Source organism: Vulpes lagopus, chromosome 1, assembly GCF_018345385.1.
Source record: "Vulpes lagopus strain Blue_001 chromosome 1, ASM1834538v1, whole genome shotgun sequence".
NCBI classification, from domain to species: domain Eukaryota; kingdom Metazoa; phylum Chordata; class Mammalia; order Carnivora; family Canidae; genus Vulpes; species Vulpes lagopus.
The window spans coordinates 110425725-110445246 of record NC_054824.1 but is presented as its reverse complement, the minus strand read 5'-3'; the positions used below and the strand labels follow the sequence as shown (position 1 = coordinate 110445246).

At 43.1% G+C, this 19522-nt stretch overlaps 1 protein-coding gene across 5 annotated transcripts in view; it reads right to left on the bottom strand.

Annotated features, from left to right (window-relative positions):
• Window positions 1-3465: 3465 nt before the first annotated feature.
• PPP4R1 (protein phosphatase 4 regulatory subunit 1) overlaps window positions 3466-19522 on the bottom strand; it is a 62472-nt gene continuing 46415 nt past the window's right edge. For all 5 annotated transcript variants that reach the window (XM_041765752.1, XM_041765788.1, XM_041765760.1 and 2 more), the window contains 9 exons: window positions 16700-16872; window positions 15278-15373; window positions 13260-13445; window positions 12373-12534; window positions 9548-9648; window positions 6376-6496; window positions 6144-6278; window positions 5484-5625; window positions 3466-4565 (listed from right to left, as the gene is read on the bottom strand). In XM_041765752.1, coding sequence (XP_041621686.1) covers window positions 4402-4565; window positions 5484-5625; window positions 6144-6278; window positions 6376-6496; window positions 9548-9648; window positions 12373-12534; window positions 13260-13445; window positions 15278-15373; window positions 16700-16872 — 1280 coding nt within the window. In that variant the 3' untranslated portion in view covers window positions 3466-4401. The remainder of the gene's footprint in view (window positions 4566-5483; window positions 5626-6143; window positions 6279-6375; window positions 6497-9547; window positions 9649-12372; window positions 12535-13259; window positions 13446-15277; window positions 15374-16699; window positions 16873-19522) is intronic.

The window sequence follows — 19522 nt, the reverse complement described above, 5'->3', positions numbered from 1 at the left end:
CTAACAGCCGTGGGCATTGTGAACCCTAAACACAGTGGGGCACAGTGAAAGATTTATAGGATAAAGTTTCTGACTAAAAACCCAAGTATCAAATCTTGCCACATGTATTTCAGCAAGACTTGACTTAAAATGAGACCTGGTGGAAATAAACCTAAAGCAGCCACATAAAACGCTGCATGGAATAAAAGCTGACCACTGAATGAACACCTGCTGTCACCTTTGCTACTAAAGGGATCGGCCCTGCTCTTAAGTTTAGAGAGGCTGAAGATGGGGAATTCACAAATACAACAGAACTGCCAGGTCTTGCTTACATTTCCAGATTCAACTTCTTTCTCTCTGGTTTGACTCAGAAGATTATTAATTGTAGAGAGGCTGTTTGCTTGGTGTGAGTTGCCAGGAGTTTCTTTTCCTCCCATCACCCATTCCTTCGGTCTCCTGGAATCTTGCATGGAAATGTTCCCATTAAAGGAAATCCTCGCGTGTGTCCCGGGGCAGGGATGCAGCGCTCTTTCCTCTAGATGGTCAGTTGAAAATCTGCCACCGCCTCCCACAGCTCCCTCCTCCTTGGAGCAGAATCTGTGAAGAAGTATTGCTTCCTGATGCTCCCCCAAAATATCAGCTTGGCGTTTCAGGCATCCACGGTCCCACGACTATAGTGCCAGACTTTCGAGTTGCTTCCTTCAGCACGTTCAGCTTCCAGCACGCCAGGAAACAGTCTCGCCCAAGATGAAGTGGGCCCTGGACGGAACAGGTACGAGAAGAATTGGCCACACACCGTGCACCTGACCACCTGTCCCGCAAACTAAGAATCAGAGTGCCATCGCCTGGACAGCTCAGAGGGCATTTGCAGTGTAGTTAGGAACTCAGCATTTGCCAATTCCGCTAGAAGGTTCCAGACAAACCATGGTCTGGCATCACAGAAATACCTCCAAGACTTAAGCACAAGGATCACAGCCCAAAGGCAGCCCCCTGAGCCATTCCACTCCGCCAACAGGAGGTCTGGTGGCCTGGGGCCTGGGTGAAGGGACACTCTGAAAATGCACCAAAGCCTGCAGACAATTTCTCCCGGACAAGGGGGGAGCAGCCAAGATTCCCCCGGGGAGGCGGGGCAGAGGCAGGAGTGCGGCCTCCGAGTTCCCCGCGGGGGGACTAAGCTCCAGCTTTTGAAAAATACCGTTTTCCTCCTCACCTTTGTTGACGTTGCTTAAGACTCACAATCAGAAAGACAGAAAGAGATGGAGTACTTCCAAACTCGTTCTATGAAGCCAGCATCACCTTAATTCCAAAACCAAAGACCCCACCAAAAAGGAGAATTATAGACCAATATCCTTGATGAATACAGATGCAAAAATTCTCAACAAGATACTAGCCAATAGGATCCAACAGTACATTAAGAGGATTATTCACTTTGACCAAGTGCGATTTATCCCCGGGATGCAAGGCTGGTTCAACACTCGTAAAACAATCAATGTGATTCATCATATCAGCAAGAGGAAAACCAAGAACCATATGATCCTCTCATTAGATGCAGAGAAAGCATTTGACAAAACACAGCATCCATTCCTGATCAAAACTTTTCAGAGTGTAGGGATAGAGGGAACATTCCTCAGCATCTTAAAAGCCATCTACGAAAGGCCCACAGCAAATATCATTCTCAATGGGGAAGCACTGGGAGCCTTTCCCCTAAGATCAGGAACAAGACAGGGATGTCCACTCTCACCACAGCTATTCAACATAGTTCTGGAAGTCCTAGCCTCAGCAATCAGACAACAAAAAGACATTAAAGGCATTCAGATTGGCAAAGAAGAAGTCAGTCTCTTCGCCGATGACATGATACTCTACGTAGAAAACCCAAAAGACTCCACCCCAAGATTGCTAGAACTCATACAGCAATTCAGCAATGGGCAGGATACAAAATCAATACCCAGAAGTCAGTGGCATTTCTATACACTAACAATGAGACTGAAGAAAGAGAAATTAAGGAGTCAATCCCATTTACAACTGCACCCAATGCATAAGATACCTGGGAATAAACCTAACCAAAGAGGTAAAGGATCTATACCCTAAAAACTACAGAACACTTCTGAAAGAAATTGAGGAAGACACAAAGAGATGGAAAAATATTCCATGCTCATGGATTGGAAGAGAGTATCTCCTAAGATTAGCCGCCCCGCATTAACGCCTATGAGGACATACTCACCACCTGATTCCTCTTCCGATTATGAAATTAGTTTGAACTGGTTTGCAGTTTTTACCTCCTGGAGGGTTTCAAAGATCTGCTCGGATGGTCAGTTTTCCTCCTTTGCTGGGTCCTGTGCTGCCTCCGGAAGCCCACTTCTCTCCCTTAGAAGCCCTGGCCGCTCCCGCCCCAAGGCAGGAGCAGCCCGGCTCGGCCCACGTGGCACTGAGTGTGGAGCGGAGCCCCCACCTCCTGTGGCCCGGGGTTCTTCAGGGGCGACCACGGCGGGAGGGCTCCAAGGGCAGTGCCGAGCAGCAGCGAGGTCGCGGAGAGGCCGGGCCAGCGGGGAAGGGGCCTGTGCTGCCTTCGTACGCTTGCCCTAAATTCAAGTCCTTTATCCTGAATATACTATTACTGCTGTCGCTTACGAGAACACGCAGCACCGGGATGCCCAGGGGGCTCAGTGGTGGAGTACCACCTTCGGCCCAGGGCCTGATCCCGGGGTCAGGTCCCACATCAGGCTCCCTGCATGGAGCCTGCTTCTCCCTCTGCCTGTGTCCCTGCCTTTCTCTGTGTGTCTCTCATGAATAAACAAATAAAACCTTAAATAAATTAAAAAAAAAACCCGCCACGCAGCTTCGTGTGTGACGGTCACATAATTTACACAACTGAAATTCTGGGGCTGCGCCCTCCTCCCATCTGTGCCCCCCTTCTGGGCCAGGCCCCACCAACCCCCCCATCCCCCTCCGTAGACCGCCGTGCACCCCCGCTTCCTCCATCCCAGGGCAACTGGCTCACACTTCCACTCGCAGGGTTGTAATGCAAGAGGCAGAGACACAGGTCTCACCTATGATAGTCTGTACACAACACAGCCTACGTGTTCCCCAATCCGCACCCCGAGGCTCGAGGGGATCCTGCCGGCAGAGTCATGGAAAGCAAAGCTCACAGGTGCACCCCAGGGACTCAGGCCAAGGGTGCTTCAAGCTGGGCTCAGAAGAGCGACCACCACCTCCATGCAGCAGTCTGCAGCGTCCCAGTCCCAGCTTGTGCAAGGCCGCTCAGCCACAGATGGGGCATGGCTTCCCGTTCCCACTGTGCAGAGGCCGTGGGGACTCAGAGCTGCAGGACTATGTGTCCGGGGCCTTGGGCTGAACTTGGGACACCCCGCTGTCTGCTGGGAACAGAACCTGGCCCCAAGTGGCACATGCAGATGGCAAACAAATTACTAAACTAGGTAAAAGACAAATATTTTAATCTAGTTTTCCCACTTCATACTAAATCATTAATACAGGTCACAAATTGCATTTATTTGCAGACATCTAGAAAACAATCAGAAGTGTATATATCTCTCTATATAATCTTATTAATAAATTTTATTCGGACAAGAGAACTTGTGCCACAAGTTTAGACAGCATGATTAGACTGCAGCACTCCCAAGAGTGGTCACAGGTATGTACACGTGGGAAGTAAAGCTGCACCTCAGAGCCGATCATGATCAAGTTAAAAACACCTGACATACAGCACGCGCCAATCCACTCCTTCGGGTCATGACCAGCATGAAGAAAATCGGGACATAGATACTCAGCCAACATTCTGTAAATGTGCACAGCAATATGCTGCATTTAAGAGTTAAAATCAGATTCTATTTTAGTGTTAGCATCAAGCCCTTAGGAGAAACCCACCCCCCAATCTCCTTTCGCATTTACACACGTCGGCAACTATTCACACTTAGGGCCCGGCTGGGTGGCTGGCCTCGGAACCAACAGGTCCTTGCCTGCGTGGGGACAGTGCGGCTAATACTGAAGGTCTCGGTCACATCCTGGCTCGCAGCCACCTTCTGGCTGCCACTCCATCTATCTGGCATTAAATAAAACCAGGAGAAAGCAATGCAGGTCTCTGGGAATCTCCTCCCTTCCATACGGAAAATGCTCTGCCAATTCAAGTTTCATTCAGTCAGGAAGACGGAAGGATTTAAGGCTTCGGTGACAATTATAATCCTCTGAGAAATTATTTTCCCTTAAAGTCAAGATAAGATAATAGTGTTTACTGTACTTTCTCTTGACTCTTAAAATCCCTGGTATCAATGTAGGCAACTTGCACCTGCAATTAATCTGCAAGCGAGGAAGGTCTCTCCTCCTCCCCAAGGCTGGCCCAGATCGCATGTGTGGAGCACTTGTCAGCCCTTGGCTCCCTATGAAGCAGAAGGATGAGGTTCCGGCCTTCTAGTAGGTTGAGGAAGCTGTGCTCATGGCATCATCAGAGATTTTGGTACTGGCAGGGTGGATGCTTGCAAAATACTTGACGTCACTGTCACGATCCATCTGAAGAGCCATGATGGTCTGTTCTACGGCTTCCTGATGACAGCTGGCAGAGGTTAGGAAATATTCTGGAGATGCAAAGTGCAGATTACAAATAAAATGAGTTTAACATTTCAGTTTTATCAAGTATGAGTATACTAAGTTCTTAGTCATAAACATAATTTCTCCAAGCTATGTCGAATTACAAATAGTAATCCAAATTGACTGGTGTGATAAGAAAAATCACAAGCCTAAGAGAATTGTACGATTTATCTTGTTTTTAGAACAGACTAAATGGCAGCAAAGCTAATAAATATATTAACACTTATACTTGTGATAGGTATTAATTCACTCAGTACAAACACCCCGAATACCAATCACACACACAGGTTGAGAACCAGTTTTCTTTAGCTATTTCCTTACTATTAAAACAATTTAAATGAATTCTAAAGGAGGGAAAAGCAGTATTCATTTACCCATATTCTTAGAAGTCTATTAACAAACATTTCTATGCTTCATTCACGAGTTCATGCATTTAAATGCTATTTGTTAGGTATGGGGGGGCGTTGACAATAAATAAAACACAGCTGAATCTTGAGCAGCTTATTAGTATGTGGCAGCAAAGCAAATACCAGGAAGCATCTGTCTTCTGCCTAAGGAGTGAAGAGGAGGAAACACAAACACGCCTCCTGGCCCTGAGCAACAGTAACACAGGTCTCGTGGGACAGACTGATGGCAGTTTTTCATCCTGTCTTAAGAGAATACCCAATCTTTCAAATGACTGTCTTGATTATAGAAGAAATGCCCCTGGAGCAGGAAGGCGAACAAGTCCCTGTCATCTAACCTGTGCCCTCTCTCAGGGGGAGCCCCCACTTGACAACTCAAGTCTTCTCCCATCAGATAACACGTAGGAACATACAGTGCTTCCGCTCAGCTACGTCTCCATCCGCACAGTCTGCGTACCTCCTCCCCGCAGCACACGGTTTTCCTAACAGTCACCTACCCACCTTTCTCCAGGAGAGTTTGTCTTAATGTCTTTGCAAGCAGCACTCGAACGTTCGGAACCCGATCATTTGCCAAGGTTAGCAGATGCGGCATCAGATGCAGAGCAAACTGGTCCATGGGAAGGCAATCATCCTCGATGACAGTCTAGGAGGACAAACAGTTCCTTTAATCTGCCAAGGTAATCGCCAAACCCTGGAATACTGGCTAACATTATCTTTTATTAACAGCCCAAGCACTACAGATTTCAGCTACTTCTTTTTAAACTATCATTCCACGCGCTCGGGAACCCCAAACTAAGAGGACATAATTTTAAGTCCCCACAGACAAATAGGTTTTTAATGGCTCTCCTGAGTCCCGGAGTGTGCAGTCATGCTCATTTACACACACACACACACACACACACACACACACACCCCACACCACACACACACACGCGCACACACACCCCCCCACAGGCTATGCCATGGACCCCGAGCGCCCCCTAGTGGATGGCTGTGGGATGAGCCAGGCAGACACCAACTGGGGAACAGGTGATCCCCTGGAGAGCCAGAGGGCAAAAGTGTTCCTTAAGCATCAGAAAGAGAGTGTTGGGAAGCAGAGTGAAAGAAGAAACATAGTTTTAGATAGAAAAATGTGTCATGCACGCATAAGTCTTCACTTACCTGGCAGACAAAAACAAAGGCTTGCCGGCCAGACCACTTGGGACATCTACCAAAGTTTTCTATGAGCTCATTGATGAGGTCAACTCCAAACGTGGGGGGCGTTGCCATGTGCAGCTTCTTCACCATCTCACTAACCTAGGTGGGGGAGCACAGAGACATGAGGAAGACTTTCTGTTCCAGGATCTTATTAAACAGTGTGCTGTTCTAAAATTGAAAAAATTGTAACACATACCAACTTGTAGGAAATCCAACGAACAGAAGAAACTTTATCTGCACATAGATTCAGAGCAATGGGACGTAAATAGTCGTAAACATCTCTGGGACTATATAATTCTAGAAGTAAAATCAGCTGTCTACAAAAATGAATTATAAAAATAAAAATATAATTAAAATTTTTAAATAAATAAATGAAAATAAGTTAATCATCTGAATAATTTGTAATACTGGATACTATTTGTAAGATGAACACATGCAAAGACTAGTGAGCAATGTGGTCTCTCATGTACAGAGTCATCACCAGTCTGTATGTCTCTAGAAATGTTTTTAAACACTATGCAAGTTCAAGTATCTCCTCCCCTCAAAACGTAAGGAAAACAAATGTGGAATTCTATGTCCACAGGGACTGAGACAGAGCAAAGCATTTCCTCGTATGTTCAGTTGGAACATGGACATATGTAACTGTTCAGAATGCTGAGAAACTTCCTTCTACAAATCAGTTTCCTAAATAAGAAGTTCTAGTAATTAGTATTAGGTAGCCTGAGGTGTGTGTGTCCAAGCTCTGAGCAGCTCCTAAGGGAATGACACCCTTATTAGAGATAAGAGAAGCAGAGAGGTCCTCTAGTGACTGTTCCTATCACATCTGGGTAGACCCGAAGACTGACCATATCCTCCTGGCTACTTTGAGTAGTTGCAACAATGCCCGGGAAAAAATACCTCCAATACCAGTGAGATTTTGCCTTTCAGATTTCATGTTTAAGACTATTTACATTCGTTATCAGCAGGGAGTAACTATAGGCATGAATATACATAATGTAGCAATAACCAAGGTGCCTGTATGTATGTATGTATGTATGTGTGTGTATATATATCACACACACACACACACACACAAACATAAATACTCAGAAATGAGAGGCTCAATGATTGACTCCATTCTCTTTTTCTTTCTTTCTCTCTCTTTTTAAGATTTTATTTATTCATGACAGAGAGAGAGAGGCAGAGACACAGGGAGAGGAAGAAGCAGACCCCATGCAGGGAGCCCCATGTGGGACTCGATCCCGGGTCTCCAGGATCACGCCCTGGGCCAAAAGCAGATGCTCAACTGCTGAATCACCCAGGCGTCCCTCGACTCCATTTTCTGACTCTGCAAATGTTCTTGCTGGCTTGCCCCGGGTGCATACCTCAGGAGAAAGTCTGGGGTCAGGAAAGCAAACTGGAGAGAGGCCCCTCAGCAGGCAGGAAATGAGTGACACATGTTGAGGGACAGGGGTAAAGTCCCATGCACCTCCCTGGGCTCCTCTCTTTACCAAGCCTGAGCCTTAAGGCGCTGACAGGGGGGCAGCAAAGCCCGTCCACCCACGGGCACAGGCAGACACTGCAGCCGGGGGCAGAGGAGAAGAACGAACTCAGAGCGCGGCGCGGTGCGGCTTCTTGGGCTAAGGCCCTACCCCGGTAACAAGCAGAGGTCTCCTCCCGCTGCGGACGGCAGCGGCCTCTGCCCAGCACTGGCCACAGACACAAGGCAGAGGCTGCGTGCCGTGGGGAGGGGAATCTGACGGAGCCAGGCACACGCGGCGCCTCAGGGCCTGGGGCTGAGCCCACATGACAGCTTCCCCCGTTTCCAGCACAAGCCTCCCACATCCGCGTGGTGGTCTGCAGCCGAGGGAGCGGGGAGACCCGCCGGCTCTGCAGGGGTGCACGAGAGCCACCAGCTGCCGGTGGACCGCTGACCAGCAGGCCCGGGGAGAGGAAGCCAGGCGCGCCGGGCGCTCCAGGCAATCATGGCGACCACAGAGCCAAACCCGGCCTCTCCCCTCACACCACCAGCGGAAGACATGTGCCTATTCCGTCAGAAACCCGGCAGGCCAGCACTCAGCGGGGGACCCCCTGAACGTACAGAGAGAACAGCAAGCAAGACGGCCAGTCCCAATTCTGGACCCAGCAAAGACGTCTTTTAAAAATGTCAGAGGGGATCCCTGAGTGGCTCAGCGGTTTAGCGCCTGCCTTTGGCCCAGGGCACAAACCTGGAGCCCTGGGATCGAGTCCTGCATCAGACTCCCTGCATGGAGCCTGCTTCTCCCTCTGCCTGTGTGTCTCTCTCTCTCTGTGCCTCTCAGGAATAAATAAATAAATAAATAAATAAAATAAAAATGCCAGAGTTCTTTATATATTCCAGATTCCAGACCTCACTTGCAACTTACGACAAACAACCCATTAATAAAATGGGCAAGGGACTTGCATAGACATTTCTCTGGATTATATACAAATGGTCAACAAGCATATGAAAAGGTGTTCAACACCACTAGTTATTAAATGCAAATCAAGATAACCACAAAATACTGCTTCACACCCACTCTATTGAGGGCTATAATTTTTTTAAAAAGGAAAATACCAAGTGTTGGAGACGATGTGGCAAAACTAGAATCCTTGTACACTGTGCTCATGGGAATGTAAAATGGTATAATTATTGTGGAAAATAGTTTAGTGGTTCCTCAACAAATTAAAAAAAATTGCCAAATAACCCAGCAAATCCACCACAAAATAACTGTTCAAAGAAAAATTTATACATGGATGTTCGCAGCAGCACCACTCACATCAGCCAACAATACAGAAACAATTCAAATGTGTAGACGGGTGAATGAATTTTAAAAAGTGGTATGCAATGGAGTATTCAGTCATAAAAAGTAATAAAGTTCTGACACATGCTACAACACAAATGAATCTTGAAAACATTATACTAAGTGAAGAAGTCACACACAAAAGGCCACATACTATAACATTCTACTTATATGAAATGTTCAGAATAGGCAAATCCACAGAAAGTAGAAGTCAAGGGTATAGAGAGATGAGGAATGACTGTGAAAGGGCATGGTGTTCCTTCTGGGAGGATGGAGTGTTCTAGAACTAGACAATGGTAATGGTTGCACAACACTATGAATGTACTAAATTTCACCAATAGCAAACTTGGTTATGTGTATTTTTCACAATAAGAATAAAAAAGGTGAAATAGTTAAAAAAAAAAAAAAGCTGAAAAAATTCACTGCAGGCAACATTTCCCTTCAAGAAATGTTTTAGAGAACATGAGACAGAAACTTAATCTATACAAAGTAATGAACAAATCCAGAAAAGGTAAACATGAAATAAATACCCCTCCAAACATGGTCCAATAAATTGTTAGAACTTACTCAGCCAGTTCAGCTCGAAAGCGCCAATTTCTACTATTATCTGTCACCAAAAACTCCTGAAGCTGATAAAGATATTCTCTTCTTTTGTCAATATGAAGAAGCTGAAGTGACAAAATAAAATTCATTTTTTATTTAAGTGACAAAATGTAGGCATTATAACTTTTACTAGACTGCTTGAAAAAACTTGTAATATAGTTATTAATTCTTCTGAGAACAGATGTAGTAGGTATATTTACTTGTTTTAAAATTGACATTAAGTTCATTTTCCCTGATAATCCCATCTACTGTCAAGAGTCTTATTTTCGAAAAAAAAAAAAAAAAAAAAAAAAAAAAAAAAAAAGAGTCTTATTTTCGACTGAAACATTTGTTCCTTGAACCATGTGTGACCTCCTCTGAATCCTACAGTACCCTGGGCACAGATATATGGTAGGACTAACCTGCTATGTTCATAGGACACCCTCGTTACTGTGGACTCTTTGAAGACAGCAATATGTTCTTATTCACAGATGTGAGCCCACTGCATGGCACTGTGATGGCACATGGTAGGTGCTCAATCAATATTTGATGAATGAAAAAAAAAAATTATCCCAATAATTGCTCCATAGTCATTTTAAAGTAGGTTTATGGTCGGCAAGGGGGGAAACCTTAAAACTTGATATAAACAGAAGCAAACAAACTTAACTGATATCAAACACATAAAAAAAGTACTGTGACCATGAACACATTCTAAGGACAAAGTGCCGAAAGAAATCTTGAACATTACACTTAGTGGAGTTGATGTAAGAAACACTGGTGGAGTTTTTTTTTTTTTTTTTTTAAAGATTTTACTTACTCATGAGAGACACAGACAGAGGAAGAGACACAGAGGGAGAAGCAGGCTCCCTGCAGGGAGCCCAATATGGGACTCGATCCCAGGACCCTGGGATCAGTCCTGAGCCAAAGGCAGCTGCTCAACCACTGAGCCACCCAGGTGTCCCCGGTGGAGTAATTCTGAAACTACTTCATGTATGCTGTGGAACTGAGTGAATGACTGAATAGGCTCATGTTCAGAACAGAGTTTCTTCTTTTGAGAAAAGAAAAAACAAAGTGGAAAAAGGAGAGGAAATGGTCTTGGACTGGAAGCTAAGCTCAGTTATATATATATATAAATACCCCAAACCAAAAGCCCCTCCTAGCTCCTGTCCCTTGAGAAGGTATAAAGGACAAGACACCCCGGGAGCAGTGTGCACATCCAGTGCCGGGATCGTGGCTTCTAACTACCGCTCTCCACTAGAAAAAACAGGCTCCTTGGAGAAACAGCTGAGGCAAAGAAAGGAGCTGGGGCAGAGAAAGGAGAAAGTGGGTCTGAAAGTAAGGATGTGCTTAAATGTGAGGGGGCCATCAAAGGAGCACAGGAGGCAGCTTTCAGTTCCTATTAGCCAAACTGATGTTCAGAACCAAGGACAGAAACGGATTACACGGAATAAAAAAATAATTCCAGGGTTCACACACTAAAAAAAACAAAAATTTTTTTAAAGTTTTTTTTTTTTTTTAAGATTTTATTTGTTTATTCATGAGAGACACAGAAAGAGAGGCAGAGACACAGGCGGAGGGAGAAGCAGGCTCCCTGTGGGAAGCCTGATGTGGGACTCAATCCTGGGACTCCAGGATCATGCCCTGGGCAGAAGGCAGGTGCTAAACTGCTGAGCCACCCAGGCGTCCCTAAAAAAACTTTCAAGGAGGATGGAGAGAAGGAAAAGATCAACTTTATATGAGAATGCCAACTAATAAATGGAGAAGGAATTAAAAAAATAGAAAACTGGTATTTTACAAACAACACAGCAACAAAGTGTGTAGTACCAATGTACAGATGCAAATACTCTCAAGAGACAAAGGTGTTGGGAGTCTGAAAGCATTGCCCCACCAAGTCATTACTAATCATGAAAGAGGTGGTTTTGCAATGGAGAAAGTAAGCTGACACCACCATAATCAAGTAGCTGGAGTTAGCATCACTGGGATTGTGCCCCTCCCGATGTGATGCAGATAGGTAATGTGCCTGCCAAGCAAACCTGTGTAAACTGAATCTCACTGTGTAACACCACCAGACCGAGGGGCATCTGCAAAACTGGCTCAGCCTCTTCTAAAATGCCAGTTACCTTAAAGACCAAAGTCAGGAAACCATTCTTGATTTAAGAGGGCTAACGAGACAAGATATTTAAATTCAATATGCAATTCCTGATTGCATTCTGAATTGGGGTTGTGGGGGCAACCTATAACAGACATTACTGGGACAGGCCGAGAAATCTCAGTATGATGTGTATAAAATGTAACAACACAATACCAATGTTTTGTGAAAGTGAGATCACATTACTTCTGTCCCCCAAAACTTCAAACTACAAGAGCCAAATTCAAGGTTACATTCTGAGAAACAATAGTATTCTAGGACTAATAATTTGTAAGATCACAACTGTTCACTTCTAAAACCACTTTTAAATGCACACCGACTTCTAAAATACAGACTCCTAGAATATCACATAAAGGTTCCAAACTATGTTCAGGGAATTTTTGTACACATATTTAACTCAATAACTTTGAAAAGTGTTTGTAATCATGATCTAACAGTGTTTAAAAATGAAATTCAGTGTAATTATTTTAAAATTAAAAACTCGACACCAGCAAAAGTGATCAGAATGGGACTTTTTAAGTCCTATCTCATTATCAACTCATGGCTATACTTTCTTTCTGGGAACTTACAGAAACTCCATCTTGGTGGGAACAGAAAACCAAAAATTTTGGCTTATGGTAGAACTTTAGTGTGCTTTTATGCAGAAGAATTTAAAGGTTACCTTCAGAAAATCATGCAAATGTTTAAGAACACCTATCCGGACTTCGTCAAGGTCTTTTAAAAATCCATTGAAGATCGGAACCAGATCTGCAGCTGTCAGCTGATCTCCCAGAATAACTGCAAGCTCATGGATGGAGAAGGCTAACGTTCTTCGAACCTTCCACTGCAGAAATAAAGATGACGGTGTTCATAAGTGAAGTACACGGTAATGAGTGGTATAGCCCTCAGCTGGAGTATGAAGGCTAACAGATCTGAATGTTACTAATCGATTTCAAACAATTAGATAGGAACAGAATAGCAAGAATAGATGCTTATTTTTATTTTTATTCATTTTATGTTCAGATTTCATTTATTTATTCATGAAAGACAGAGAGAGGCAGAAACAGAGGCAGAGAGAGAAGCAGGCTCCATGCAGGAAGCCCGATGTGGGACTCAATCCCAGAAGTCCGGGATCATGTCCTGAGTCAAAGGCAGACGCTCAACCACTGAGCCATTCAGGCATCTCTATTTTTATTTTTTAAAAAGTTTATTTATTCATGAGACACAGGCAGATGGAGGGAGAAGCAGGCTCCCTGCAGGGACCCAATGCAGGACTCGATCCCAGAACTCCGGGATCGTGCCCTGGGCCAAAGGCAGATGCTCAACTGCTGAGGCCCCCACGCATCCCAATGGTTAGTTTTAAATCCCTGCTCAGTCTTAAAAACTGGCGGAGAAATTTCAGAAAGAAAGCTCTCTGGTATTCCTCCTAAGCTTTTCCGCATATGATTTCCTCTAATACCAAGTATCTGCTGGAACATGAACAGAAAATGCTACTGGGCTCTGTAGGGACGATCACAAGGCCGTCCACCCACGCATACCCTCTGTCAACGCCTTTGTCGCCCCACTCACCTGCATGTCTGATGCCAGCGTCTCATATGTCTCTCTCAGGCAGTGCCAGTTCTGCCTGCCGAGCGTCAGGGCCACGCCGGGAAGGCTGTATGCACAGTGCTTAGCAATCTCAGTGTCGACCGTCTGTGCACGAGACGGGTCCGTCATAGATAAATACTGATCTAACAGAGCCTGAGGCACAACATCCTAACGAAGAGAGAGACACGACAGTGATGCGTTTTAGCAGTCTAGACATAAACTGAGTAAACTTTCACCTAGTTGAGCATCTCAACTAGCAGAGAAAAACCCAGTCTCAAAGCTTCAGGTATATCCTAAGAGGCAGGAAAAACATGTTAAAGGACATACATAAATAAAACAGCAACTCCAGAAGAAAAACGTTAAGATCTTCAAACAGAATACAGCATAGAGGATGATTAGAACTGATCACTAAATGTAAAAGACCAGCACCTCTTAACGCCGGCAAAGATCATCTGGTCTGACATAATCTCGTGAAAGTGATAAACGCACTATCACCAACATGGATTTTATGAAAACAAAACCCACCTTTCGATGGAAACTGAGCAATTATCTATAAAAATTTGAAGTGAATAAACATCTAACCATTCATATAAATGTGAGGAAAAGAAGAATGTATACAAAATCTTGGTTGCTTTAGGGGAAGCCAAGTGGATGGTAGAAAAGAAAATCGAGAAGGAGGTATCATCAATGGCTTAATATCTTTTGAATTGTGAACTATATAAACTTATTTAAAAAATATTTTAAAACTGAGTTAAATTCATTAAGAGAATGAGAATACATATATATTTTAAAGATTTTATTTACTTGACAGAGAGAGAAAAAGCATGAGCAGGGCAGAGGGAGGAGCAAAGGCAGAGGGAGAAGCAGACTCCCCACCGAGCAGGGAGCCCAATGTCGGACTTGATCCCTGAGCCGAAGGCAGATGCTTAACCAACTGAGTCACCCAGGAGCCAGAGACAATGTTTTTATGATCTTGAAAATATGTCTATAATAGAAGTGGTGAAAGCAGGTTTACAACACTATGATGAGTACTACACTATGAGTACTAACTTCATTTTTTTTACTAAATCGAATAAAAAAACATATGCCATTTGACCTAGGAAAACCAGTTCCAGAAGCAAATAGCACGCACAATCACGATGAATGCAGCACTGTGTGTAAAATCATTGAGCTAAATTTGGAGGTGTGTATGGCACCAAGGAAGGTAGAGCGCCTTTTTCAAGATGGAGGCCACACTGCGCTGACACTGTGCTGCTGTGGTGGGTGGGGGTCAGGGGTTGGGGGACTGAGCATATGGAAAGATACACATACACACACACAGAAGAAAGGTACAAACTGTCATAGTCCAAATATTTCTTAAGTGTATTTTCCCACTTTTAAAATTTCTGAAATTGGAGTAGTAAAACTTGCCACTGATGGCACTTTATATGGTTTTGGGACTTTTTTGGTATTTTCATCTCTGAAATTGACTTGTATCTTGTAATTCTTGGCAAATTAGGCATCATGAAATACCTAGGTACGATGGCATGATTCTGTCTTTGACAGACATAAAGGGGTGTGTGTGCATGATTCTGTACCTATAAAATGTTTATGAAGAAATACACAGGGGAGTCTGGGTAGCTCAGTCAGTTAAGCATCTGACTCTTGACTTTGGCGCAGGTCATGATCTTAGGGTCCTGAGTTCAAGTCCTGTGTCATGTCTGTGTTAGGTGTGGAGATTCTCTCTCTCCTGCTCTCTCTGCCCTAGGCCCTCCTCTCGAAAGAAAGAAGATAGAGAGATACAAGGAGTTGTGATCCATGGTTACTCTGAAGAATGTGATCAGAGGTGTGAAAAGAGGAAGATTTCTGCTTATATTTTACTCTATTTGAATTTTATCACAAGTATGATATAGTAGTCTTCTTTTTAAAAAGTTCATTGTAAGGAGAACCAAATTCAGTGGGAAATGGGTTTAGAAGACAATTAACAAGAGACCCACACAGTATAAAGACTTGTTACTTACTTGTACTTTAGATCTCCTCTCCTCATCAGGGCTGAAACTACTGTTGGTGCTCAAGTCTGAATCATTATGAATATAGCGAAGAGCGGAGTCCATATTCTGTTAGGAAAAAACATTTACGTGAAGAACCGTCCCTTCTGTAAGTTTCCTTCACTTAAACCATCTTATAAGGTTACTTACCTTTTAGGACTGCCCAAAGATATAAATACATATAAATTTTTCATGCTTGTAAAAGCTTATGAAAATACCTAAGACCTCATAAGAACTCCCCTGACTTGAGTTAAACTTGCTGAATAGGTTGCTAACTGTATGAAAATGAATTCCAGAATAAGCTCATTAAAAAATGTAAATTGGGAAGTAATTCTGAAGCGGCTCAAATATCTAAAATCAGCTTACTTATAAATAGTATTTAGGGAGTGCTCTTGGTCAACATTGTAGAGGCCATGGGATGTCCTATGTAATTTTTCTTCTACTGTTTCTATTCCTGGCTGTTTCTAATTTCACAAATATACTTTTTTAATAGCTCCAAGAAACTCCAAACAAACAAAACACCTTCTAAAATGCAGAGACACCACAGTATTCAAATCTCCAATGACGACAGGTAGCCAGGGTTTCATTCTGAAGCACTGGTATTATGTAAGATTTCTAACTTGACTAGCTGTCATCTAACACAAAACAAAACAGAAATCCACTGAAGCTCCAAGAACCCTCTCCATCCCCAGTGTGTTTGCAGGCACTCTTTCCTGAGCTTATCACTCAAGCTGCTCTGATCTGTGACCTTTTGATTCTAGCAACCAGTGGTGCTATTCCTTCCCCTCGTTTATACAAACAAGGGATAAGAAATATCAATACCACATGATGCTGGCCGGGGGTGAGGGATGTGGTAGGAAATTAGGGAAGGATCACACAGAACAGCTCCAAGTACACAGTGAAGATGATGCTAGTAACAGTACCCACCCTCACACTCCAGAGTCCAGATAATGCCACTGGCCCCTCCGCAACATGGCCTCAAGTCCCGATCTTCTGCTCAGAATACTGTGTTGCTTGCTGCAGTGAAATGGTCCGATCAGAAACAAAGCACCTCTCCAAAAAGAAAAGGGAAGAGTTAATTATTCTTGATAAAGGGCTTTGTTTCCAGTAAGACTATTTCACTGCAGTGAGCTACGTTAACACGTTGAGGCTACTCAAATGGTCATGTAGACGAGATTGGGATTTACATTTCTAAGCACTGAACATGACACACTAATGTCACAAAGACAGGATGTGGTGACAATTACTATTACTTTATGCAAAAGAGAGAGCTGAGAAAATCAGTAACAAACAGAATGTACTAATTTGAAAGTGATTAGCTACAACTATTCCCCAACAAAAGACTTCTGATTGGAACGATTTTTCACTAGATAAACACTTTACTGACTGCATTACCTCAACAGCATCGCTGATTAAAGGCACGGAGGCGGTGTGATTTATTTTACAGTTTGGTAGCTCATTTACACCCAGCTCATCTTGCATGTCACTTCTCTTCTCTGCGTCGCTGGCCTCCTCACGAGCATCCAGGCTGGAAGCGCGCAGCGCGGCGGACAGCACGTCCACTTGCGCTATGGGTGGAACAGGGAAATGGCATGTGAACGGCAGAATGGGCAACGTGCTCACAAGTTTCTTCTCCGTTTGCATTACAGGTTATCAATGAAATGTACATTTTTTTGACACTGCCATCAAAAAGCTGAAAAAAAACTACTGTGGTAAATCATTAGTCCTTCAAGAGGAAAAGGAGAAAACTAATATGCTTTCGTGAGATTAAAAATGTTTATCTACTACTGTACATTATTCTGCGTTAGTATGAAAGAGAAATGCTATCTAGTTTTGGAGGTACCTCCAGTTTATTAAAAGGAGTCAATTTCAGTGTAAGTTAACTATGTTTTGGTAGTGCATGAATCGAACTGACAAGGCTTACTTACTAAGCTATTTTAGCAGAAGAGCAGTCACACAAACCCTGCCAACATAAAACAACGGTAATTACAAAGATTTTTGTTGCAGTTACATTTCAACATCTCATTTCTTATTCCAGTTTATATTATTTTCCTAATTCCTTTTGAAAATTAAATTAGTGACTTAGATACCCCCAGGTGAGCACATCTTGCTTGCAGCAAACCAAAACAACAAATTACCAAGCAGTTATTCCAAAATCTGACAAATTTCACTGTCTACGTTTTCAGTTATAAGGCATTCTTTCTTCTCCCAAACAAATGAGACATGCAGGAAAAAAAAAAAGTTTTGATTCCTTATTCAAGTAACAATCCACCTGGATGTTCAAAATATAAAAATTCATCAATTTTAACTTTGAAATTAATTGGCAGAAAGATCAGAAAGTGTGTCCCCACTCCACTCAAAGATTATAAAAAAGCAATCACAGGACTTTCATGAAGACAGCCTCTTACGGTGCTGCAGCATTTATGACGCTTAGGCCCAAGCACATCGGGACCCTGGCAACACAGATACAGGATGAGGTTCTTATTCTATTAGGTCATCAGCTGCTAAATTAAGTAAGTAAACTGAAGGCGTTTAATCATAAAAAGTTACTCATGAAAATATGCTCATTCTTTTGAGAATTCTAGCTGTAATGTGTAATAATCCTTTTAAAATAGTTTAGGCTCCCTTCTGGAATCTTTTAAAAAGTTTCCAAAACAAAAATCAAAATAGTACTACTAAAGGAGATTGCACAATACATAAAGTTTAAAATGTTTTGTCCCACATAAAATGCACAGGGTGAAAAAGAGCCCTAATTCATTTTATTTGTTTCCAGGATAATAACTAATCAAGGCCTTTCAGAGAAAAGGCCTGGAGTCATTTCTCTCTAAATGGACTACATATGTGTCCACTTTAATGTTTGTACATTCACAAGAGTTTCCATGAGTTACACTGTGAAGTTACATTTCTCAAAAAGTTGATATGTAAAGATCATCCAGACAGAGCCTACTGCTGATTTCTGAGGAAACCTTATGCTTCCACTTTCCAGCCAGAGAATGGAGACTCTAATGCCTGGCTAAATGCTGAAATTTCAGCAGGAAACACCCACAGCAACAAATAGAAGAACACCGAACACCTGGGTCTTCATCAAAATCTGCATTTTACTTAAAAGATACACAGAAATGCCAGGAACCAGGGCTGGTTTAATGGTGGACTTATGAAGAAACAGTCCCTAGTGACTCATGCTCAGAAATAGGGACAACCTAGAAACTGTGAATTTTATTCCTTCCCTGAAGAAGCTGGTACAGTTAAGCTAAAAACTTTTTAATAATCCCCAACTCTTCCATACAATATAGACTTGTGATTAGTCACAATTTCTTAACAATTTATTGATTTCAATCAGGGAACAATACGATTCTTCTGATCTTGGCTACCAAAATGGCCCAATTCTTCCACTGAGGCAAAAGTGGATAGAAATCTGTATTTTGTGAGCTTGGGCATTTTTTCCTTTAGTAGTCTATGAATCTAGCTATAGGAAACCAAGGTGGCATCACCTTGGTTTGGCATCTCCTAGCTTGGAGATCCCAAATACCAGAGATTTTGAAACTGCCCTAGACAAAGAGAGAAAAACGTCACATTCCCTAGGTAAGTATTTTAGAAAAGGGGGGATCGCTTATAACTTCCCTCATTGGCCTGCCATGTAGGGTATGTTTTTGTTCTAGGACTGAGAAACAGCTTTCTTTTTCCTGACAAGAGTATCTTCCTAGTCGATGGAAACACATTTTTTGACCAAAAATCCACAAAGAAAAAAACCCCACCAATGCTTTGACAAGGGTAAGAGTTAAATTAGCAAGACTGAGAAGCAAAGGTCACCCTCTAAGAAGCAGCCCCAGCCTCGTTCTGGCTTGTGACAATACCCCTAAAGGCTAACGAGAAGGGGAAGACACAAGGGACATGAAGCCTGGGAATGCTCAAACTTCACTTTTCAGCATCTGTCCTAAAACGCTTTCTCTGGGCATTGCTGCTTTACCATTTTACAGCTCAGCTGACAAGAAAAAATTACACATGTGACAGAACTACTCCAAAAAGGTGGACATTTCTTGACAATTCGTGGCTGCCCACAATGGCAGAATTAGAAATGAGAATGCATCCAAAGTTAAGGTCCAGTCCCTTCAGAACACCTGCTGATACTATGGAAAATCAAGGCACAGTTACTGATATTTAACACAAGTTAAACAGACCCTCAGATTTCAATAAAATAAAACATTCAGGAATTCTGTA